Below are 25,808 nucleotides of genomic sequence, written 5' to 3' on the forward strand. Positions count from 1 at the left end.
CTATCATCATCTAAAGATTGTTTCACACAAGATTCAATAGATACAAATTTTTCATTTGCTCTTTCATATATATTCACAGTTTCTTTGGAAAACTTCAATACTTACATGTGCGATGGTACACATTTTGTGCTCACTTATTGTGTTAAGATGTATGCAAAATGTATTGAGATACAAAGAGGGAAATTTTAATCACCAAAAATGGCTGAGTTTGGATCAGGTGGGATGTTAAAAATCTGAGACCAAGACAACCTGTTCACTTCTAGTTTTAACAGAGACAGGATGAGCAGCAGGGAACCAACATGCTCCCAGGAGGCTGGTTGTTCATTTAAATATTTTAATGAGGCTGCGTGCCTCATTTTTATCTTCCTTACAGGTTTCATCCTGACTGGCTGCATTTCACAGGTCTCAGGAAAGCCGATCGCTAAAGGGAGATGAAGACTACTTGTGTGGAAGAGGTAAATGCTTTTCCAGCGATGTTTATGGGCCAGGAGGAGCAGGAGTGCTTCCTCACGACTGCCCAAGTTATCCTGTTACCCTCCCTGCAATCAGAAAACACACCCCTTAATTATCAACATCCTCCACAATGATTGGTCACCCACTCACCGAGATCATGGACCTTGCACCCATTATCACAGGTCCCCTCTCGCTACCTCCCTCAACAACAATAACAATTTACATTAAGCATTTAACATAGTAAAATGTTCCAAGGCATTTAACAAGAGTGATACCAATAGAGAAAAAAAACATTTTTGACATCTTCTGATACTGAGCCATAGGTGGAGAAATCAGGAAAGATGACTGAAAGCTTTATCAAATAGATAGGTTTTTAGGAGCATCTTTTAAAAAGGAGAGCGGTTCAGGGAGGGAATTCCAGAGCTTAGGACCAAGGCAGCTGAAAGCACTGTCACCAATGGTGAAGCTATTAAAATTATGGATGCTCAGGAGGACAGAATTGGAGAAGCACTGAGTGTACCAGAACTCCTCCCACTGCTTGGAAATCCTGCCTCAGTAAAGACTGGGGCCAATGAATCTACATCTTATGGTTGGTGAATGATTTATTGATTCCTGACTTTCAATCAATTTTCAAAGTGCAATGGTGCAATATATATATTTGTTTTTGTGGAACTATTTTTTGAAACAACGTTAACAATTGTTTCACTAAAAGAACAACAAGGAACAATTTCAAATTGATAGTTTTTTTCTGATTTATACTTTCTGTTATATGCATGCAGCAATCAAAAATTCTGGTCAGTAAATTCAATTACCTTTTCATATTTGACTTTACTGCTGTTTACACAACTATAAAATGCTGAAACTGAAAAATTATGGCATCCAACCCTTGATTGGTCAAGCAATATATATATATTTGCAAAATCACTTTTTGAAAACAAGAATAATGTTTGCATTTTTAATCAACAGTGAATATGACTTCACTATTCTTTGATAGCTAACCTGTAAATCTAGCTTGTTACTTCTGTTCAATTTGATATGAGCCAATGTATGAACAAGTTATCCTCGCCATATTTCAGGATTTTAAGAAAATAATAAATAACAAAAATGTGTATTCATGTCACACCTTTAACATAATAAAATGTCCCAAGGTGCTTCACAGGAATGTTATAAAACAAAATTTGACACCAAGCAATATAGGAGATATTAGGGCAGATAAGGCGATGAGTTTTCAGGAGCATTTTAAGGAGAAAGGTACTGATTACAGAAGTTTAGGGAGGAAATTCGAGAGCTTAGGGGCTTGGTAGCTGAAGGCAAGACTACCAATGGTGGAGCAGTTAAAGCCAGGGATACTCAAGAGGCCAGAATTAAAGAATGCAGAGGGTTTTGTGGCTGGAGGAAATTACAGAGGTAGGGAGGGGCAAGGCCATGGAGGGATTTGAAATCAAGGCATTGCTTAACCGAGAGCCAATGTAGGTCAACGAGCACAGGGTTGATGGGTGAACAGGACTTGGTGAGAGAAAAGACACCATCAGCAGAGTTTTGAATGAACTCAAGTTTACAGAAATCTTTCAATATGCATTAGAGGAGAAGTTGCTGTGCTCACTAGTGACAGTCAATGTAAATCCTTTCATAAAGATTTTCTGGGTACAGGATTGCTAAAACTCACTCAATTAATTCCAAAATTCAATGAGGAAGATGTGGAAGAATTTTTCTTGTCTTTTGAGAAAATGGCAAGGCAGCTAAAATGGCCAGCTAAGACCTGGTCTCTATTATTGAAAAGCAAACTAACCGGAAAAGCCCACGAGGTTTATTCCCTATTGCCAGATGAGAGTTCATCAAATTATAAACTGACCAAAAATGCTATCCTTGGGGCATATGAATTAGTACCCGAAGCCTATCGACAAAAGTTTAGAACCCTCAAAAAGCAAGCTAATCAAACTTATCTGGTATTTGAAAGAAGTAAGCAGCTGGCTTTTGACCAGTGGCTGAGGGCTTTAAAAATACAACTGAGCTATGAGACTCTCAGAGAAGCAATCTTGTTAGAGGAATTTAAAAACTCTCCTGTTCTTAATAAAGACCCATATAGAGGAGCAGCAGGTTCAGGGAGCCCGGCAAGTGGCTGTTCTGGCAGATGAGTTTGCTTTAATTTTTCCGAGGGAAAAACCTTTCCTAATCACCCCCACAAATCCGAAAAGGTCAAAGGTTGGGAAGGTGATATGCGCTCAAGCAGTCCTGGAAGAGAAAAGAAAGCAGAAGAAACAGGGGGCCTTCCTCCAGCTGAAAAGGAAAGTGCTGTGAGCAAGAGTGAGACCCAGACAACTATGTACTTTCATTGTAATCAGGCAGGGCATGTAAAAGCTGACTGCTGGAAACTAAATGGGAACCTGTAGGGTTAATTAGGGCACACCCGCTCAGAGAAGACGAGGGCTTGATACAAAACACAGAACTAGCTGTGGCTTTAACTGCAGTAAGAGTGCAACCCAGGAAGCTTACTTCAGCCAGTGCAGGAAAATTTTATAGGATTCCTGAAGGTTATCAGGGTTTTGTATTTGAAGGGAAAGCAACCCCATATCCCTCGAGTGAGGCAAGCAAGTCCATATTAATTCTCAGGGGCCACCCGATCCCTTTTACTGGGAAAAGGCCTGACTTTTCCTCCAGAGAGTGCAGTGAACACCAAAATGGTGGTGAATGGTATTGGAGGGCAGTGTATGCCAGTACCTGTACACCGGGTGCACCTAGAGTGCAACCTAGTTTTGGGACCGATGACTGTAGGGATTGTCCCTAGTTTGCCTGTGGACGGGGTTGACCTGCTCCTAGGTAATGATCTGGCAGGGGTGAAGGTGGTAGCCCCCCTAAGTAGTGAAAGAAAGTCGACAGAAGGTCAGAGAGACAGGGCAGTGGCAGGAGATGGTCCCCTGCAGAGTCCCTGAATGTGTAGTGGGTCAGGCCATGATCAAACTAGCTCCCCCAGAGGAGACTGCATTGGCACTGCAGGCAAATGACCATGAGGTCTGCCTGTCCGAGACTTTCTTTGGAAAGTTAGGAGACCCAGGGAATTAATTGGATGGATTTTCGCTAGGTGAGGCTCAGCGAGTCAGTATTGTGAGAGTTAGCACAGGCTGCCCGATCAAAAAGTGAAGCAGTGGGAGTCCCTGATTGCTGCTATTTAAAGAATGAGGTACTGAGGAGGAAATGGAGTTCTCCTCACAGACCTGAGGGCAAGGAGCGGACAGTAGTTCACCAATTAGATGGTGCCACAAGAGGTACCGGGGAGAAATATTAAGAAGGGCCCACAAGACTACAATGGCTGTAAATGCCGGTATACGAAAGATCAAAGCCCACATAAGACAGTGGTTTGACTGGCTAAAACTCCACAAAGATGTGGTGGAGTACTTCAGGAGTTGCCACATGTGCCGGGTTGAGGGGAACCCCAACCTACTGTGAAACCTGCACCCTTAAGTCCTATACCAGTGTTAGGAGGACCCTCCAGCAGAGGGCTGGTGAACTGTAAGGGACCCCTGCCGAGAACAAAAGGGGACATGCAGGCACACGGCTGGCAAAGGTTTAGAAAGAGAAGGGGAAAAGGTGACCAAGAGGGCAGGTTAAAGGAAGTCTGGGAATCCCAGATGAAAACGCCTACTGTCCGGTCAGACAATCCCGAAAAATGTGAAAACTTAGACCCCACACCCTCCTATGTGAATACAGACTCTAGAAGCGCCCCACCAGAGTTGCTAACAACATTTACAGAAACCTGTAAAGACAAAGAGAGACCTCTAGGGGGCACAGAAACCATGAGGGTGTTGCCTCACCTAGTTAAAGTGCCACAGGAGCATGCAGCCAAGTCTGCACAAACACCGACAGGTAGGAGTGTCCCAGAGGACAAAGGGGAGAGTAACAAAGACTCCTCCCCCACAGGCACAGGAAAAGGCTACCACCCATCCCCAGAAGTCAAAAGTCTTTGCATGACTCAGGGAGTTCAGCATAGACCTGGCCACTACTAGTGACTCTCCTGAGAAGAAAAAGGGGGAAATTAAAACAACCCCGGCATTCATAACAGACCATTTTAATAGGCTTTAAGATTGGTGAATGAATGGAAATGAGTGAGAGAAATGCATGGTTTTTCTTTCTGCCTCTTATATTTCTCTCAAACTCTGTAATTAAATGTGCCGTTTTTCTTCAAATCACATTTCATTCATTCCCCTGGGTGTGGAGGTGTCAGGCAAACCCCCCACCTGCCAAGACTGAGGCACACATGATTTTGCCACATGAATATTAAAACTTAAAATTGCAAGCCCCTGACTTGAAAGACATTTGCATAGTAACCGACAATGTTGGAACAATGGGGACCCAGTAGTTGTTTCCCCAATACACAGAAGAAGTGGGCAGATCAGTTTTAGTCACATGACTAACTGGCTGTTGCAGAACAGTTTTAAAGTGGAGAAAACAGTGTCTGAAATCAGAACGCCCCTGGCTCCTGGTTTGAGAACATCTCTCTCCTATCTGCTCTCATCTCGCTCACACCAGCATCGGAAACCATTGAAGACACATGAACACTAAGACAGAAAAATCTTCCACAGTGAACAAGGTTTATGAAGAATACTGGGCCCCAACGAAAAGTAAGAGCTGTCTACAATCAAGAACTTTACGGCGAGCTGGAAACACAGCACAGTAAACAAGAAACTCTTCTGAAATTGCCTCAAACCTCTCCATTTTATTTTTCTCCTCTTTTCTGTCCTTAATTGCATGTGTGCATGCTAGTGTGGGTGCATCATATATCCGTAGGCGTGAACTGTATTCGAGTTTAAGTTTAAGTAAATTTAATAAATTTCACTTTTCTTCTTTAAACCTTAGGAAAACCTAGTGTGCCCATTTCTTTGCCTTATAATTGGAAAGCTGTGAACAAGGATTCACAAAGGGGAGCTCACAACACAATGTGTTTAAAATTAAACCCTGTTAGAATAAGACCAGGTGAAGAATGTAACAGACCCCTAGACACCTTTCTCACCTGGTCATAACAAGGCACTGACTGCTTCATTATCTGATGAGTTGAGAATGGAATCAAACACTGCAACCATCAGTGAACATCTCCACTTCTGACCTTATGATGGAGGGTAGGTCATTTTTGAAGCAACTGAAGATGGTTGCGCACAGCTCACTATCTGAGGATCTCCTGCAGCGATATCCTAGCGATGGGACGATTGCCTTCCAACAAGCACATTCATCTTCCTTTGTGTTAGGTATGACTCCAATCAGTGGAAAGTTTTCCCTGATTCCCATTGACTTCAAATTTACTAGGGTTCCTTGATGCCACACTCAGTCAAATGCTGCCTTGATATCAAGGGCTGTCACTCTCATCTCTTTTCAGCTCATTTGACATGTTTGGACCACAGCTGCAATGAGGTCTGAAGCCGAGTGGTCCTGGCAGAACCCAAAGTGAGCTCCATTGAGCAGGTTATTGGTGAGTGTGCCACTTGAGAGCACTGTCAACAATACCTTCCACCACTTTGCCGATGATTGAGAGTAGATTGCTGGGGCGATAATTGGCTGGTCTGGATTTGTGCTGCTTTTTGATTACAGGACATGTCTGGGCAATTTTACACTTTGTCAGGTAGATGCCAGTGTTGGAGCTGTACTTGGCTAGAGACACAGCTTTTTCTGAAGGACAAGTCCTAAGCACTACAGCTGGGACGTTGTCAGGGACAATAGTCTTTGCTGTATCCAGTGTGCTCAGCCATTTCTTGACATCACGTGTAGTGAATTTTATTGGTTGAAGCCTTGTTTCTGTGATGGTGGGAACTTCAAGAGGAGACCGAGATGGATCGTTCACTCAGAATTTATGGCTGACGATAGATGCAAATGCTTCAGCCCTGTCTTTTGCATTCACGTGCTGGGCTCTGCCATCATTGAAGTTTGGGATATTCATGAAGCCTCTTCCGCTTGCAAGTTGTTTAACTGTCCACCACCATTCACGACTAGATATGGCAGACTGTGGATCTTTGATCTGATCTGCTGATTTGGGGATTGCTTAGCTCTGTTTATAGCATGCTGCTTTTGCAGTTTAGCATGCATCTTGTTCTGTGTTGTAGCTTCACTAGGTTGGCACCTAATTTTTAGATACGCCTGGTGCTGCTTCTGGCATACTCTTCAACTCTCCTCATTGAACCAGGATTGGTCCCTTAGCTTGATGCTAATGGTAGAGTGAGGGATATGCTGGGTTATGAAGTTACAGATTGTGGTTGAAGACAATTCTGCTGCTGTTACTGGCTCACAGTGCCTTATGGATGCTCAGTTTTGAGCTCCTATAGCTGTTCTGAATCTATCCCCTTTAGCATGGTGTTAGTGCCACACAACACAATAAAGGATGTCCTCAGTGTGAAGACAGGATTTCGTCTCCACAAGGACTGTGTGGTGGTCGATCCTACAAATATTGTCATGGACAGATGGATCTGTGACAAGTAGATTGGTGAGAACGAGGCCAAGTTTGTTTTTCCCCTCTTGTTGGTTCTCTCACCATCTGCCACAAGTGCAGTCTGGCGACTGTGTCCTTCAGGATTAGACCAGCTTGGTCAGTAGTGGTGCTACCGAGCCACTCATGGTGATGGACATTGAAGTCCCCCACCCAGAGTATATTATGTATCCTTGCTAGCCTCAGTGCTTCTTCCAAGTTGTATTCAACATGGAGCAGTACTGATTCATCAGCTGAGGGAGGGCAGTAATCAGGAGATTTCCTTGTCCTTCCTTGCCTTTTAATACTGCAACTAACGAATTCCTTTAAAATATCAAGGTACACTTTACTTTTCACTCCCATCCTACAAGTCATGATCTCATTGCATCACGAGGGAAGGTGAGCAACCTGTTCTCAGGCATATGCCAATGTTCCTGTGAGCTGACTATTAGGAGGTACAAGAGAGTTGCTGGCAATCAGAGGTTTACAGTAAATGCCCATTCTCAAGAAGTTTCAGCCTTTGCATCCTTGCTGCAGAAGTAAAATAAAATACCAAAAATGGAGTATTTTAGAATCTGTCACTCAATTGGGAAGGTGGAAGCTGAAAGCAGTAACATTTCCTACAATGGTCTATATTCTTAAGACCCTGAGAGTAGAATTCCTGATAAAATGCTTATTCAAAAAGTCCAATTTAGAAGAAAGAAGAATACTTTGCTGTCATTATAGTAGTTACAATAAAAGTATCAATGAATTTGTTTATATTTTGACGATACTTGGCTGGAAATTATGGTCTTCTTCAGTGTAATAAAGCATCTCAATAATAAAAGAGGGATAAGACAAAAGATGTTTTTGTCCTTGATAGTTTTTCGAAATGTTTAAGTCTTTTAAGTTGAGAATCACTTGTGACAATCCTGTCTAGATTCAGATGTATTCTTGAAACATTTACTATTCAGAAATGTTATAGGCCTGGATTTTCGTGGTCACTGACTAAGCAACAGCGCTCACCGCAAACCTTAAAGAAAGCTGACCACGATGACTTCCATGGTATGGATTTCCCCTTTCCTGATGCCAGCTTGAATCTGAGTCAAGGGGATCTTTAGGTGTACAACAACAGTGCTGTCATCAAGCAGGATAAGCAGCCAATCACATTGAAGTATTCTCACAGATCATAAACCAGGAAGTAAAATACACAGAATTTATCACTTTTAATTAAAGTTTTACAGACAGCAAACAAAATGATTGGGATATACACATGGGATTAGGGTAGAAGCTGAAGTATCACAACTAAAAAAATTAAAAATGTGATTTTTTTTTATCATTGTCTCTCCCCATTGCCTTGTATGGAGAAATTAAACAACACATTCTTATGATTTTCTTATGGTGACACATTTCAGCCATTTGTGGTTGCCAAAATACTTTATTTTTAATTAATTAATGGAACATGTGTGCCACTGGCAAGGCCATCTTTTATTGCCCATCCTATCTTTCAGGGTGGCACAGTGGCGCAGTGGTTAGCACCGCAGCCTCACAGCTCCAGCGACCCGGGTTCAATTCTGGGTACTGCCTGTGTGGAGTTTGCAAGTTCTCCCTGTGTCTGCGTGGGTTTTCTCCGGGTGCTCCGGTTTCCTCCCACAAGCCAAAGGACTTGCAGGTTGATAGGTAAATTGGCCATTATAAATTGTCACTAGTATAGGTAGGTGGTAGGGAAATATAGGGACAGGTGGGGATGTGGTAGGAATATGGGATTAGTGTAGGATTAGTATAAATGGGTGGTTGATGGTCGGCACAGACTCGGTGGGCCGAAGGGCCTGTTTCAGTGCTGTATCTCTAAACTAAACTAAGCTAAACTAATATGAAGATAAAATATAGAAAGAGATGTCAATCAATGATCAATTTAGCTTATTTAAGCAGGAAAAAGTTACACTGCAAAATGGTTTGTACTAATTTAAAAAGGCAATTCAGGTGGTTATGAATAGCTTATCTCAATGTACATTTCTTAAGAATATGGTTTGTAATATTTTTTACAGCTAATGTTGTTTCTGTACATGTGGGCTTAATTAGAGATTCTGGCAGCAAAAATCCATAATATCCAGTATCTCGCAGTTCAAATGCAAATGCATAGGGGATGCCATGTTTATAGGCCCAATCTATAGAACTACCAGAAGCGACATCTGAAAGGTAAAACAAAAATGTATTATTAGTATTTACATTTCAATAAATTATATCACAAGATATTTGTGGACCCATCTTAGTTCATCCATCCAGTAAGAGTATAACATCCTCAAACTTTTTTTACGTTTCGAAGGATTTCATGCAGATGTCCTTTCCTTTTTTTTATTAATCACACTGTGTATGAATAATTTCCTAGGATCAGGCCTAAATTCACAACATAGGAAGCCATTCTGCCCATCATGTCTGTGCTGGGTCTTTTCTTAAGCCATCCAAAACTAATCCCTCTGCCCTTGTCTCTCCCCATTGCCTTGTATCGTTCTCTATTTCAACTATTACCCAATGCTCTGTTGTAGAGAAGTTTCTCCTAATCTTTCTCCTCACTCTCTTACTGATACTTCTAAATTGATGACCTCTAGATACTGACACCCCAACTAGAGGAAATAGTCTTTCCTTACCGTGCTGGAGAATTGGAGGGTTGATAATGTTGTACCACTATTCACGAAAGGGGAGAGGAATAAATCAGGAAACTACAGGCCAGTCAGCCTAACATAAGTGGTGGGGAAGTTGTTGGAAACAATTATCAAGGACAAAATAAACTTTTATTTCAAAAAGCAAGGGTAAATCAAAGAGAACCAGCATGGATTTGCCAAAGGTAGATCATATCTGACTAACTTTGAGTTACATCTTTAATGAGGTGACAGAAAAGGCTCATCAAGGTAGTGCAGCAGATGTATATATGGATTTTCAGAAGGATTTCAACAAAGTGCCACAAGGGAGGGTTGTTCGGAAGCTAGAAGCTCATGGAATTAAGGGGAAACTGACAATCGAGTATTACATAAATATATAGCACAAAAACAGGCCCAACTAACCATGCTGATGTTAATGCTCCACTTAAGCCTCGTCCCATTCTTCTTCATTTAAATATTCCACCATAACCCTCTATTCCCTACTCTCTCACATGCTTATCCAGTTTCCCCTTAAATACATCTATGCTTTTCGCCTTATTCCCTGTGCTAGAAAGTTTCCCATCTCACCAGTCTGTGGATAAAGAAGTTTCTTCTGAATTCCCTATTTGATTTCATGATGACTATCTTATATTGATGGCCTCTGCTGGACATTCTGAGGGGGAAGGGTGAACAGCCAGAGCTCACGTCCATGTCGGCACCAATGATATAGTCAGAAAGAGGGATAAGGTCCTGAAGGCACAGTTTAGGGAGCTAGGATAGAGATTGAAAACCTCAAAATCTTTGGATTACTCCCGGTTCCATGTGCTAGTGAGTACAGAAATAGGAAGATAGAGCTGATGAATACCTGGCTAGAGAAATGGTGCGGGACGGAGGGCTTTAGATTCCTGAGGCATTGAGATCACTTCTGGGGGAGGTGGGACCTGTACAAGCTGAACAGGTTGTACCCCAACAGGGCCAATATCCTTCCGGGGGCTTTTGGAAGTGCTGTTGGGGAGGGTTTAAATTAGTTTGGCAGTGGGATGGGAACCTAAGAGTAGATTCAGAAGGGAGAGAAGAAAAGTTGGAAATGGAAGGCAGAAAATTAGTAAGTATATTTGGAGGCAGAGGAAACAAAAGCTGGAAAATAGACAACAAGTGAGTTTGGCAGTGCTAAATGGTACATACTTCAATGCAAGAAGTCTAGGGAATAAGGCAGGTGAGCTGAGAGCACAGATTGGCATATGGGAGTATGATATTACAAGCTATTACTGAAACATGGCTGAAATAAAGGCAGGAATGGCAGCTCAACATTCCTGGTTACAGGGTGTTCAGGTGAGATAGAGCGAGGGATAAAAAAAAGGAGGGGGTTCGCAATATTGATTAAAGAAACAATTATAACAGTGAGGAGGGATGATACAGTAGAATATCATTAAATGAGGCCATATGGGTTGAACTGAAGAACAAAAAAGGCGCAATCACGCTACTGGGAGTGTACTATAGACCCCCAAACAGAGGAAGATAGAAGAACAAATATGTAGACAAATCTCTGAGAAGTGCAAAAACAATAGGGCAGTAATAGTGGGGGATTTCAACTACCTTGATATTAACTGGGATAGAATTAGTGTGAAAGGCACAGAAGGAGCAAAATTCTTAAAATGTATTGAGGATAACTTTTTTAGCCAGCACAGAGCAAGTCCAACAAGAGATAGGGTGGTTCTGGACTTAGTTTTAGGGAATGAAGCTGGGGTGAAATTAAAAAGAAAATTAGGAAAGCAAAGAGAAGGCATGAAAAAATATTGGCAAGTAAAATCAAGGAAAACCCAAATATTTTTTATAAATACATAAAGAGCAAGCGGATAACTAAAGAAAGAGTAGGCTCTTAGGGATCATAAGGGTAACCTGTGTGTGGAGGTGGAGAATGTGGATATGGTTTTTAATGAACACTTTCTGTCTGTTTTCACAAACAAGAGGGACAAAACAGATATTGCAATCAAGGAGGAGGAGTGTGAAATATTAGTTGAAATTAACATAGTTTGAGAGGAACTATTAAACGGTTTAACATCTTTGAAAGTGGATAAATCCCAAGGTCTGGATGAAATGTATCCTAGGCTGTTAAGAGAAGCGAGAGAAGAAATACCGGAGGCTCTGACCATCATTTTCCAATCCTCTTTGGCTACAGGCATGGTTCCAGAGGACTGGAGGACAGCTAACCTTGTACTATTGTTTAAAAAGGGAGAAGGGGATAGACCGAGTAATTACAGGCCAGGCAGCCTAACCTCGGTAGTGTTAGGATTAATCAAAGACAGTGAGCACAGATTGTTAAGGGAAGGTCCTGTCTTACTAACATGATTAAATTTTTTGAAGCGATAACAAGGAGGGTAGATGAGGGTAATGCATTTGATGTAGTCTGTATTTTGATAAGGTCCCACATGGCAGACTGGTCACAAAAGTAAAAGCCCATGGGATCCAAGGCAAAAGTTGAATCCAAAATTGGTTCAGAGGCAGGGAGCAAAGGGTAATGGTTGATGGGTGTTTTTGTGACTAGAAGGTTATTTCCAGTGGAGCGCCATGGGGCTTAGTACTAGGTCCCTTGCCTTTTGTGGTATATATCAATGATTTGGCATTGTAGGTAGCGGGTATGATTAAGAAGTTTGCAGATGATATAAAAATTGCCGTGTGCTTGATAATGAAGAGGAAAGCTGTAGACTGCAGGAATATATCAATGGACTCGTCAGGTGGGTGGAATAGTGGCAAATGAAGTTCAATCCGGAGAGGTGTGAGCTAAAGCATGGGGAAGGCTAACAAGGCAAGGGAATACACAATCAATAGTAGGATACTGAGAAGTGTAGAGCAACAGAGGGATTTTGAAATGCATGTTCACAGATCCCTGAAAGTGGCTGGACAGGTGGATAAGGTGGTCAAGAAGGTACATGGGATACTTACCTTTATTAGCCAAGGCACAGAATATAAGAGCTTGGAGGTCATGCTGGAACTGTACAAAACACTAGTTAGGCCACAGTTGAAGTACTGCGTGCAGTTCTGGTCACCCCACTATAGGAAAGGTATGATTGCACTAGAGAGGGTACAGAGGGGATTTATGAGGAAATTGCCGTGACTGAAGAATTTTAGTTGAGGAAAGATTGGAAAGGCTAGTGTTTTTTTTATCTGGAACAGATGAGGCTGAGGGGAGACCTAATTGAAGTGCATAAAATTATGATAGGTCCAGATAGAGTGGTTAGGAAGGCCCTATTCTTGTTTGAGGGCATAACCAGGTGGTCTAGATTTAGGGTAAGTGGTAGGAGGTTCAGAGGGGACTTGGGGGGAAGCTTTTTCACCCAGAGGATGGTGGAGATCTGGAACTCACTGCCTGAAAAGGCAAAAATCCTCATGACATTTAAAAGTGCTGTAACCTACAAGGCTACAGACCAAGAGCTGGAAAGTAAGATTAGGCTGGATGGCTAATTGTCAGCCAGTACGAGACACGATGTGCCGAATGGCCTCCTTTCATGCTGTAAATTTCAATGATTTCTATGAAGACAGACAGGATGATGAAATGGGAAGAATCATGGCAGATGGAATTCAATGTGGAGAAGTGTGGTGATGCACTTTGTGAGGATTAATATGGTGTGATGAAAACCACACCTGCCAAGAATCAGGCATATTCATTTCATCATATGGAACATGAATTTTAAACTATTACTGGACTGACAACGTGGCTGCACCTGCATTCTAACAGGACAGTGGCTGGAAACATTTGTATTCTAAGAGAAAGTTGCTGGGAGAAGACAATGGAACTGCTCCCTGATTTAATTAACCAAATGGATTTTGATCACCAGACATTGACTGTGTGAAAGTCAGCATTCCAGCCCCCTACTGAGGATGTCAACTAAGATTGAAAGAATCCACAAAACTCGCCGGGTGGGTTGTCCCAAAAAAAGAGCTAGTCACATGACTGGCCTGCTGGCCCCAGTTTGGTTTGAATTGTGTTCACAGAGCAGTTTGAAGTTAGACTGCAACTGAACTTGAAGAGATAGCATCTCCCTCTCTCTCTCTCACAAAAAGAAGAGACTGCAACTGGATTTCCAGAAGACAGAAAACAATTGAAACAAGTTTGAAAGTGTGTACTGGGCCCCAACGGGATGGCAAGATTCAACTGCAACCCAAAGGCTTTACATCAAACTCAAAAGACAGCAAATGAACTCCAGCTATTGCTTCAAACCTTTCCCCTTGATTCATTTTCCTTTTCTGTCTCTATCTGCGTGTGTGTTCGTCGCATATGCATGCTAGCATGGTCACGTCGTGTATTTTTAGTAGTTTTAACTGAATTAGAGTTTTAAGGTTAATATACTTACATCTTTCTTGTTTAAATCTAAGAAAAACTGTCTGGTTGATTTCTTTGCCATTACAATTTGCGAGCAGTGAACAAGGATTCACTGAGGGGAAGCTAAAAACACTGTGTTTTAAAAAAGTAAAGCCTGTTACGGCCAAACCAGGAAAGGGCTGAGAGGGAACCCTTAGACCCCATTCTCACCTGGTCATAACAGAAATTTGGGGGCTAGCGAGATTGGACCCACAGACAAATGAGAAATTTGAAGTGGGAAGTCAAATTGATCTCAATGAAAAAGAGAAAAGATTTCAATACAGGTTTTCTTGTGGTTTTGTGTGCTAGTATACTAACATGCCCGCGACTAAAGTCAGTAACTTCCCAAGCCAGGGTGACGTAACTTGGGATAAGTTAAAAGCACTGTCTATGGAAGAGTTGAGAAAAATGGCTGAACACTGTGGGATCATTGTCCATGCCAAGACTAGAAAGTCTGAACTCCTAAGACGAGTGGCCAACCATTTTTCCCTTGAATCTGAAGAAGCAGGGTTAGAAATTGACTCCAAAAGGGTATTGCTAGTAAAGATCCAATTGGAACAGAGGAAACATGAATTTGAAGAGAGAGAAAGAGAATGAGAGACAAGAGAAAGAGAAAGAAAGAGCCTTCCAGAAGGCACGTGAGGAAAGAGAAAGAGAGAGACAGGAGAAAGAAAAAGAGAGAGGAGAGAGAGAAATAAAGACAGGAGAGAGAGAGAGAAAGAACCTTCCAGAACGAATGCGAGGAGAGAGAGCTGAGGCACCTTGAGTTATTGAGGAGGCGATAGAGTAACCCCAGTGAAAGCATGGCCAATATGGAAGATTGTAATTCAGGGCTGGGTACAGAATTGTTAAAATTTACTCAACTGATCCCAAAATTCAATGAGGGAGACGTGGAAGCATTTTTTGTATCTTTTGAAACACTTGCAAGGCAGTTAAAGTGGCCAGCTGAGACTTGGACTCTTCTGTTCCAAAGCAAGTTCACAGGAAAAGCCATGAGGTATATTCCCTGTTGCCAGATGAGAGTTCCTCCAATTATGAAATGACAAAAATTGCTCTCCTCGAGGCATGTGAGTTAGTACCGGAAGCCGATCACCAAAAGTTTAGAACCCTCAAGAAGCAAGCTGATCAAACTTACCTGGAGTTTGAGAAAAGTAAGCAGCTGGCTTTGACCAGTGCTGAGGGCTCTTAAAGTGCAGCCCAGCTATGAAAATGTCAGAGAGGTAATTTTGCTCGAGGAATTTAAAAACTCTCTCCCACTCTTTATAAAGACACATGTAGAGGAACAGAAAGTTCATAGAGCCCGGCTAGCTGCAGTTCTGGCTGATGAGTTTGCTCTCATTTATAAGTCAGTTCCCCAGGGGAATACCTTTCCTAGTCACCCCCACAAAAGGACAAAGGGTAGGAAGGTGATAGAAGCCCACACAGTCCTGGGAGAGAGAGAAAAGCATGGGTCACAGGGGGCCCTCCTCCAGCCAAAAAGGAAGGTGCTGTAAATAGGAGTGAGACTCGGAGACCTGTGTGCTTCCATTGTAATAAAGCAGGTCATCCAAGAACTGACTACTGGAAACTGCATGGAAAATCTGTCGGGTTAATCAGGGCACACCCACTCAGTGAAGAAGAGACCCTGATGGAAAGCACAGCTAAACAAGCTGTGGCTTTAACTGCAGCAACAGTAAGACCCAGGAAGCATATTGCTGTAGGTGCAGGAAAATTTAACAGGATTCCTGAAGGTCATCAGGATTTTGTGTCTGAAGGGAAAGTGACCCCATACCCCTCGAGCGGGGCAAGCAAGCCCATGGTAATCCTCAGGGACACAGGGGTCACGAGATCCCTTTTACTGGGAAAAGGCCTGACCTTTCCCCCAGAGAGTGCAGTAAACACCAGAATGGTGGTGAATGGCATTGGAGGGCAGTGTACGCCTGTACCTTTACGTCGGGTGCGCTTGGAGTGTGACCTAGCTTCAGGACTGGTGACCGTAGGGATTGTCCCTAGTTTGCTTGTGGACAGGGTTGACCTGCTCCTAGGTAATGATCTGGTGGGGCTGAAGATGGTAGCTTCCCCAGTAGTGAAAGAGAGACCACAGGAGGTCAGAGAGACAGGGCAGTGGCAGAAGACGGTCCCCTGCAGTTCCCCTGTTTGTGTAGTGAATTGGGCCTTGACCAAACCAGCTCTCCCAGGGGAGACTGAATAAGCACTGCAGGCAGATGACCATGAGATCTGTCTGTCTGAGACTTTCTTTGGAAAGTTAAAGGACTCAGGGAATAGATTAAACGAATTTTCCCTGGCTGAGGCTCAGCGAGCCGACCAAGTATTGAGAGAGTTAGCACAGGCTGTCCAGTCTGAAAGTGAAGCAGAGGGAGACCATGATTGCTACTATTTAAAGATTGAGGTACTGATGAGGAAGTGGAGTTCTCCTCACAGACCTAAGGACAAAGAATGGACAGTGGTTCACCAGTAGTGCTGCCGCAGAGGTACCGGAGAGAAATATTAAGAATGGCCCATGGGATTACAGTGGCTGTACATGTCGGTATACTAAAAACCATAGCCCGCATAAGACAGCAGTTTGACTGGCCAAAACTCCACAAAGATGTGGTGGAGTACTGCAGGAGTTGCCACATGTGCCAGGTTGAGGGGAAACACCAACCTACAGTGAAATCTGCACCCCTAAGTCCTGTACCGGTGTTTGGGAAACCCTCCAGCAGAGGGCTGGTGAACTGTTAGGGACTCCTGCCGAGAACAAAAAGGGACAGGTAAGTACAAGGCTGGCAAAGGTTATAGAGAAAAGGGGAAAAAGGGACCAAGAGGACAGGTTAAAGGAGCTCCGAGAGGATTCCCAAATGAAAACCCCTACTGTCTGGTCAACCAATCCTGAAATGTTTGAAAAATTAGACCCCACATCCTCCTATGTAAATGCAGACACCAGAAGCACCCCACCAGAGTTGTGAACAGCATTTACAGAAACCTGCAGAGACAAAGAAAGTCCTCAAAAGGGCAGAACACCCGTGAGGGTGATGTCTCACCTAGTCAAAGTGCTGCAGGGGAGTGCAGTAGAATATGGACAAATACCTGGAAGCAGGAGTGTCCCAGAAGGCAAAGGGAAGATTAGCAAAGATTTCACTCCCACAGTCAGGAGAAAAGGGCAGCAACCATCCCCTAAGGTGAGAAGCCCTTGCATGACTCATCAAAGCACTGAAGGAGAGTTCAGAATGGATCCACCCACTACTGACTCTCATGAGTAGAACTCCAACCTAGGCCAGCATTTATTGCCCATCCCTAATTGCCCCCTTGAACTGAGTGGCTTGCTAGGCCATTTCAGAGGTAAGTTAAGAGTCAACCACATTGCTGTGGGTCTGGAGTCATATGTAGGCCAGACCAGATATGAATCGCAGATTTCCGCCCATAAAGGACATTAGTGAACCAGATGGGTTTTTACAATAATCAACAATGATTTTATGGTCACCATTAGACTAGCTTTTAATTCCAGATTTATTAATTGAATTAAAATTTCACCGTTTGCCATGGTGGGATTTGAACCCATGTCCCCAGAGCATTAACTTGGGCTCTGGCTTACTTGTCCAGTGACATTACCATGATGCTACTGCCTCCCCGGGCAGAAGCCCTGCACCCAGACCCAGTACTGGAATCCCAGACCTCAGGTAAGTGAAGCAGAGTCGCCGGGGCTAGTCCGGAAGGCTCCGGAGAGGGAGAGTGGGGAGGTGAGCGTGAATTCCAGGGGTGGGGTCCATGGAGGTGGAGGTTTTGCTGGCGGGGGGGGTGCTCTTCATGGGCCACAGATTGCCCATGGAGAAGGGACCCCACCCCTCCCGACTGCGGGGGGGGGCACTTCATTTTACAAGGTTCCCTCCCCGCATGGTGGAGGCAACCCCCTGCTGCTGGTTAAATCCCAGCGATGGGGTGGATGAGGCTGTTAATTGGCTGTTTGTAGGCCACTTAAGGGCCTCAACTGACCTCTGAGAGGGAAGGCCATCGTCAGCATATCCTGCCCCCGGCAAAATCGTCCCCCCCCTACCTTCCAGAACTAGTTAAACTTCCTGCAAGAACATTGGTCCAAGCTCTGTTGAAGTGCAATCCAACCAACTTGAACAGGTCCCTTCTGCCCCCAGAACTGGTTCTAATGTCACAGAAATCTGAAGCCCTCTCACCTGCACTGTTTCTCTAGCCATACGTTACCCTATTTTATCCCACTATTCCTATATTCACTCGCATGTGACACTGGGAGTGCTGACAGGTCCAGCATGATACCACTACCAAATGCATCTTCCCCTCCCCTCCCCTGTCAGCATTCTGAAGGGACCGTTCCCTCTGTGACACCCTGGTTCACTCCTCCATTACCCCCAACACCCCGTCCCCTTCCCACGGCACCTTCCCATGCAATCGCAGGAGGTATAACACCTGTCCTTTTACCTCCTCTCTCCTCACTATCCAAGGCCCCAAACACTCCTTTCAGGTGAAGCAGTGATTTACTTGTACTTCTTTCAATTTAGTATACTGTATTCGCTGCTCACAATGCGGTCTCCTGTATATTGGGGAGACCAAACGCAAATTGGGTGTCCACTTTGCGGAACACCTCCGCTCAGTCTGAAAACATGACCCCGAGCTTCCTGTTGTTTGTCATTTCAACACACCCGTGCTCTCATGCCCACATCTCTGTCCTGGGCCTGCTGCAGTGTTCCAGTGAACATCAATGCAAGCTCAAGGAACAGCATCTCATTTACTGATTAGGCACGCCGGACTGAACATTGAGTTCAATAATTTCAGAGCATGACGGGTCCCCCTTTTTATTTTTAATTATTTTTTCTTTTTTATTATTTATTATTTGTTTATTTTAGTTTAGTTTGTTTCATCATTCATTTTTTTACCATGTGCCTACCCACTTTTTTTTCATGTTTGTGCTTTGGGCCAGGGCTATTCATTTTTCTGGCAAATTAACACGCTCTCTGCACTAACGCTTTGTCTTTCAGCACACCATTAACATACCATTTGCCTTTGCTCCACGACCTTCAAGTCAGTTATTCTCTGTGACCTTCTGTCCTATCAACACCTTGCCTTTTGCTATCTCTTACCCCACCTCCGCTTTATGTGCGTAAACCTATTAGATTTCTAACATTTGCCAGTTCTGAAGGGTCACTGACCTGAAACGTTAACTCTTCTTCTCTCTCCACAGATGCTGCCAGACCTGCTGATTATTTCCAGCATTTCTTGTTTTTATTTCAGATTTCCAGCATCTGCAGTATTTTGCTTTTATTATTATGTTGATAGTGGGGGATTCAGCGATGGTAATGCCATTGAACATCGAGGGGAGATGGTTAGATTCTCTCTTGTTTGACATAATCATCGCCTGGCACTTGTGTGGCACGAATGTTACTTGCCACTTTCAGCCCAAGCCTGGATGTTGTTGATTTTGTGCTTCATCTGGACATGGGCTACTTTGGTATCTGAGGAGTTGAAAACGGTGCTGAACATTGTGCAATCATCAGCGAACATCCCCACCTCTGACTTTATAATGGAGGGAAGGTCATTGATAAAGCAGCAGAAGATGGTTGGGCCAAGGACATTACCCTGAGGAACTCCTGCAGTGATGTCCTGGAACTGATATGATTGACCTCCAACAACCACAACCATCTTCCTTTGTGCTAGGTTTGACTCCAACCAGTGGAGAGTTTTCTCCCTGATTCCATTGACTCCAGTTTTGCTAGGGCTCCTTGATGCCACATTTAGTGAAATGCTGCCTTGATGTCAGGGGCAGTCACTGTCACCTCACCTCTGGAGATCAGCTCCTTTGTCCATGTTTGGACCAAGGCTATAATGAGGTTAGGAGCTGAGTGACCCTGGCGGAACCCAAACTGAGCATCAGTGAGCAGGTTATTGCTGAGCACTGTCGACCACCCCTTTCTTCCCTTTGCTGATGATTGAGAGTTGACTGATAGGGCGGTAATTGACCAGGTTGGATTTATCCTGCGTTTTGTATACAGGACACTCTTCGGCAATTTGTCACGTTGCCGGGTAGATGCCAGTGTTGTAGCTGTACTGGAACAGCTTAGCTCGGGGCATGGCAAGTTCTGGAGCACAAGTCTTCAGTACTATTGCCGGAATGTTGTCGGGGCCCAGAGCCTTTGCAGTATCCAGTGCCTTCAGCAATTTCTTGATATCATGTGGAATGAATCAGATTAGCTGAAGACTGGCATCTGTGATGCTGGGGACCTCAGGAGGAGGCCGAGATGGATCATCCACTCAGCACTTTAGGCTGAAGATGGATGTTAATAACGCACTATTTGTACTATTAACCCACGACTTTCCACTCTCACAAACTTTCTCCTGCTACTCATATTAGCAGATACCCCTAGCTCGGTGCACACATAGATCTTTACTCCATTTTATGCCCGTATTTAAATAAAGCCTACAAGGGCAAAATGGAACCTTGTTTCACCAGAGTCTCAGACACAAATGGTCCAACAAATGGTCAAGGGGTGCCTGAAATATGGCCAACACTATATTGGTTCAGACGATATTCAGACATTCCTCGTAGCCATTTTAAAGAGGCGTTAAGTTTTTCACATGTATTAAAGAGAGGTCTAAACTGTTTAAGGGCCCTGAAACTGCTCTGAAATGGCCAGACATGCTCCACTCAGTTTTTCTGATACCTTCTGTGGCTTAACCAGCAGTCCTTAAAGTAGACACTGAAGACTAGAAACAGAAAAGTAGTTTTTTTTCCTCCTTAACTCACCTTATCTTACCATTACATGTTGGTATCCATCTCCCATTTTATCCTTCCTCTCCTTTTAGGACCTACCTGAGGGCCTAAGTGATCTTTTATTGTCACATTCCTTATAAGTTTCACATATCCACCGAGTGCTCCCTGCAGTTCTCCAAACCATGTTGAAAACGGGGCAAATGAGCTAGCCATGGAAAATTGAGAACAACAGTGCACTTCTATTTGAGTTTGTCTAAAATCTGCTGATAACCATTCTAGTCTGAACTGCAGCACTATTTATGCTGCGACATATATGAATGGGGCTCGAAGACAGAACAAAGGTGATCTACATAGGAGAACTGTTGGGGAAAAAAATCATCTAGAAGGAGGCAGAGCTGGTTGGTGTTTTAATTGTAGCCTTTTCTCAGAATGAAGCTTCAACAATGGGTTGTTGGACTGCTTATTCTCTTCAGTGCTGGTGAACCTACTGTCCGGCATTTAAAATATTTAATATTTTGAGTATTTGTAATTTCCACTATTTTTCACTTCTGTATGCATTTTTCCTATATCTTTATCAACACTTTGTTTACCTGTTTTCAATGGTTTCTCATTGTCTCCCCAAGATGATACCAATATATCACTCAACAGTTTTTAACTACTTAAAATTTTCAAAAATCATTATTTTTGGTCATTTAACCAATAAATTCCACTTACAACAGCAGTTGGCATGCCTAATCCTTGGCTGTAGCCCATTGTTTTCTTCCCCACCCCACAAGTTTGTTTTGTTCAGACCGATTAAAGGGCTCACTTATCTTTCATTCATTAATTTTGACCACAGGCCAAATATTAACCTATCTTTTCTCTTTATGGATGCTGAAGAACCTGATGTGTATTTTAAACATTTTCTGTTTTTACTAAGGATAATAATTACTATGCCATTCACGACTTTAAATTAATTTGACATGTTGTACTTGTTTTGTGTTATTTTGGGTAGAATTATGTATTGTACACATTTTTATGCTACAGTTTTCTTGAGCCCAATTCACACATTATCAATTTTAAAAGCTTACACAAAGTGCTAGATGCCGGCCCGTGTTTGTATTTGATACCATACGCTGAATAAAGAGCACTGACAGCATTGAATGCTACAGATTCCTGAAAAATGAAAGAAAAAAGTACAGCTTGTTACTTTAAGAATATTTGTCTCAGTTGAATAAAAATGCTGCATTGTTTAGTGAAGCTGTTGACATCAAAGTTAATCGCAATGAGTGATTTTATGGATCACCATGACACAATATATCTCAGTAAATTAATGTAATTTCAGTTTATGGGGTTATAAACAAACAGTATTTTAATCTTGTTTATTTCAGCTCCATTTTTTTGCTTCAATTTTATACAAGAACAGCTATATTCATAAAGCATGTCCACTTGTGCTCACTTAAATAATTAGTATGTTTCAATACTAAAATTATTAGTTTCTGACTTTGTTCTAATCTTTGTCATCAGTGATTGAAATGAACACTGCCATGTGTACTTTTTGAAATAAGTTCACACTGTATCTAAAGATCAAAATTTCATGGTATACCAATAAGGCTCAATCACCTTTAGAAGGTTGCTTATTAATTGGTCTCTCAGGGAATCAAGGGATAAGGGGAGCGGGCAGGAAAGTGGAATTGAAGCCGAAGATCAGCCAAGATTGTACTGAATGGCAGGGCAGGCTCGACGGGCCATATGGTCTATGCCTGCTCCTATTTCTTATGTTCTTATCTTATGTTACATAAATTGAAAATTGTTCCGTGAAATCTGCAGTGAACAAAACAGGACGAAAGTATCAATAAAATGTCTACCTTGAAGTTTCCAGTCGATGCTTTGTTACTGGGGTATATCATCGATGCTTAGCAGTGGAGCTTAAGCAACTAAAGCTGGCCATTGTATGCACTGAATTCGAAATGGAAAGTGTTTAATTTACATAGGTTCAACAATGTTCTAGTGGGGTTATTCACTGTTGACATATACACTGGCTCAAATATTGCTGCTGGAGTGAGTTCTAAAAAATAACGGGGAGGTTGAGAGCAAGCTGCTGTTTATACAAGGCCAACAGCGTAGCGATGTAAAATGACCAGCAAATTATGGCAATTTGCAACTCCCAGCATTTGTCCTGTCGCCTGAACTAGCTGGACAATTTGCACTTTAATTACAGCAAGGGTCATGACGCCAGCATTTGGGCCTTTGTTTATATAATGATAAGAATGCTTTATTTTCTAGAGCTTCTTAGCGTTGATTACCATGGCCAATGTGTATTTAAGCGACAGAGCAAACGTTGAAACATATGCTTTCATTTTTTAAACCAAAGGGCGGCACAGTGGCGCAGTGGTTAGCACCGCAGCCTCACAGCTCCAGGGACCCGGGTTCGATTCCGGGTACTGCCTGTGTGGAGTTTGCAAGTTCTCCCTGTGTCTGCGTGGGTTTTCTCCGGGTGCTCCGGTTTCCTCCCACAAGCCAAAAAAAGACTTGCAGGTTGATAGGTAAATTGGCCATTATAAATTGTCACTAGTATAGGTAGGTGGTAGGGAATATAGGGACAGGTGGGGATGTTTGGTAGGAATATGGGATTAGTGTAGGATTAGTATAAATGGGTGGTTGATGTTCGGCACAGACTCGGTGGGCCGAAGGGCCTGTTTCAGTGCTGTATCTCTAATCTAAATCTAATCAAATAAAATAAGCATTTATCAATCACCTTTCATATCCTCAGGATGTCTCAAGCGCTTCACAGCCAATTAATTACTTTTGAAGTGTTGGCAAAAATAGGCCCACAATCAGTAGTGACCAGTTAGTCTGTTTTTGGGGTATCAATAATAAACTCCCTGCTCTTCTTTGAATAGTGCCAAGCAATATTTTACACCACCCGAGCAAGCAGATGGCACCTCAGTTTAATATCTCATCCAAAATGCAGCACCTCCAACCATGCAGCCTTTTCTTGGTATTGCATACAAATATATGAATTAGGAGCAGGAGTAGGCCCCTCGAGCCTGATCTGCCATTCAACAAGATCATGGCTGTTCTGATTATAACCTCAACTCCACATTCCTGCCTACCCCCGATAACCTTTCACCCCCTTGTTTATCAAGAACCTATCAACCTCTGCCTTAAAAAAATTCAAAGACTCTGCTTCCACTGCCTTTTGAGAAAGAGAGTTCCAAAGACTCACAACCCTCTGAGAGAAAAAAATTTGTCCTCATCACTGTCTTAAATGGGCAACCCCTTATTTTTAAACAGTGACCCTTAGTTCTAGATTCTCCTACAAGATGAAACATCTTTTCCACATCCACCCTGTCAAGACCCCTCAGGATCTTATATGTTTCAATCACGTCGCCTCTTACTCTTCTAAACTCCAGTGGATACAAGCCTCGCCTGTCCAACCTTTCCTCATAAGACAGCCCGCCCATTCCAGTTATTAGTCTAGTAAACCTTCCCTGTACTGCTTCCAATGCATTTACATCCTTCCTTAAACAAGGAGACCATCCTGTACACAGTACTCCAGATGTGGTTTCACCAATGCCCTGTATAGCTGAAGCATAACCTCCCTACTTTTGTATTCAATTCCCCTTGCAATAGACAATAACATTCTATTGGCTTTCCTAATTACTCACTGTACCTGCATACTAACCTTTTGCGATTCATGCTGAGAGCGGGTGAGTCCAGTAAGAGGCGGTTTTAAGGGTTAACTTCTATCTAAAGTCTAGTTTATTCTTCAATTTAGCAATTAACTAAAATTTACTCCTTAAGTTAAAAGAAGTTAAGTTTTATTCCAGCCTTAAAACAGAGGTATACAGGCTCTTTGGGAGCAGCTGCAGCTAGTTCCTTAGGTAGCTGGCTTAAACTGGTTTTCAGAAGCCTGAATCAGTTGTTTCTCAGAAAGTATAAAAGCAGGGCTTCCTTAGTGGTACTTTGAGTGCATAGAGTGTAAAGTGGGAGTTTGGTGAGGGAGGAAGGTGCTCCGTTCTTTCTTTTCCTACCTTTCTTCAGTCTCCAGTAGCTGGCTCTTACTTTGGTGCAGGGGGTTAAGCTGATTGGTGAGTAAGTGGTAAGTTATTCTAATTGTAATAAATAGTTTGTTATGGTCTGGGAGGCCAGCTTGGCCAAGTGGAATGTACATTCTGTGATATGTGGGAAGTCATGGATGCACCATGTGTCCTAGATTACCACATCTACAGGAAATGTCACTGGCTGCAGAAGCTGGAGCTCTGGGTTTGGAACTTGAGTGGAGTTGCTGTTGTGCATCTGTGAGGTGGAGGACTATGTGGATAGCCTGTTTAGGGGGGTGGTAACACTGCAGGTTAGGAGCATGCAGCCAGAGAGAGAGAATGGGTGACCACCAGGCAGGTGGTGCAGGAGTCCCTTGAGTCTATCTTGATTGCTAATAAGTTTTCCATTTTGGATACTGGTGATGGTTCCTCAGGGGAGTGCAGCCAGAGCAAAGTCTGTAGCACCATGGGTGGCTCAGCAGCACAGGAGGGGAATGAAGAAGAGTGGAAGAGCAACAGTGATAGGGTATTTGATATGGGATCATACAGGTGTTCCTGTGGCAGTAAACATGACTCCAGGATGGTGTGTTGCCTGCCTGGTGCCATGGTCAAGGATGTCATGGAGTGGCTGCAGGACCTCCTTCTGGGGGAAGGTAAACAGCCAGAGGTCATGGTCCACATTCCTACCAATGACATAAGTAGGTCCTGAAAGCAGATTTTAGGGAGTTAGGAAGGAAATTAAAAAGCATGACCTCCAGAGCTGTAATCTCAGGATTACTCCCAGTGCCATGTGCTTGTGAGCATAGGAATAGGAGGATTGATAGAACAAAGAACAGTACAGTACAGCACAGGAACAGGCCATTCGGCCCTCCAAGCCTGTGCCGATCTTGATGCCTGCCTAAACTAACACCTTCTGCACTTCCGGGGCCCTCCCTTCCTATTCATGTATTTGTCAAGATGAACATGTGGCTGGAGAATTGGTGTAGGAGGGACAGAATCCAATTTGAGGCATTGGGACTGGTTCTGGGGTAGGTGGGACCTGTACAAGATGGATGGGCTACATCTTAACAGGACTGGGACTAATCCTAGCAGGGAGATTTGCTATTGCTGTTGGGGATGGTTTAAACCAGCTTATTGGGGATGGGGAAACTGAGGGGTAGCTCAAATTGGAAGGAAGTAAAGCTGGTAACAGGCG

The 25,808-nt window shown here is 43.2% G+C and overlaps 1 protein-coding gene across 1 annotated transcript in view; it reads right to left on the bottom strand.

Moving 5' to 3' along the window:
* The window catches only part of cpa6 (carboxypeptidase A6), a 168,183-nt gene that overhangs the window by 19,213 nt on the left and 123,162 nt on the right, over window positions 1-25,808 (bottom strand). The window contains exons 10-12 of the mRNA XM_068032652.1: window positions 21,659-21,743; window positions 8,890-9,069; window positions 5,947-6,249 (exon numbers count right to left, since the gene is read on the bottom strand). Of these exons, the coding sequence (XP_067888753.1) occupies window positions 5,947-6,249; window positions 8,890-9,069; window positions 21,659-21,743 (568 nt within the window). The remainder of the gene's footprint in view (window positions 1-5,946; window positions 6,250-8,889; window positions 9,070-21,658; window positions 21,744-25,808) is intronic.

This window comes from Heterodontus francisci, chromosome 5, assembly GCF_036365525.1.
Source record: "Heterodontus francisci isolate sHetFra1 chromosome 5, sHetFra1.hap1, whole genome shotgun sequence".
NCBI lineage: Eukaryota > Metazoa > Chordata > Chondrichthyes > Heterodontiformes > Heterodontidae > Heterodontus > Heterodontus francisci.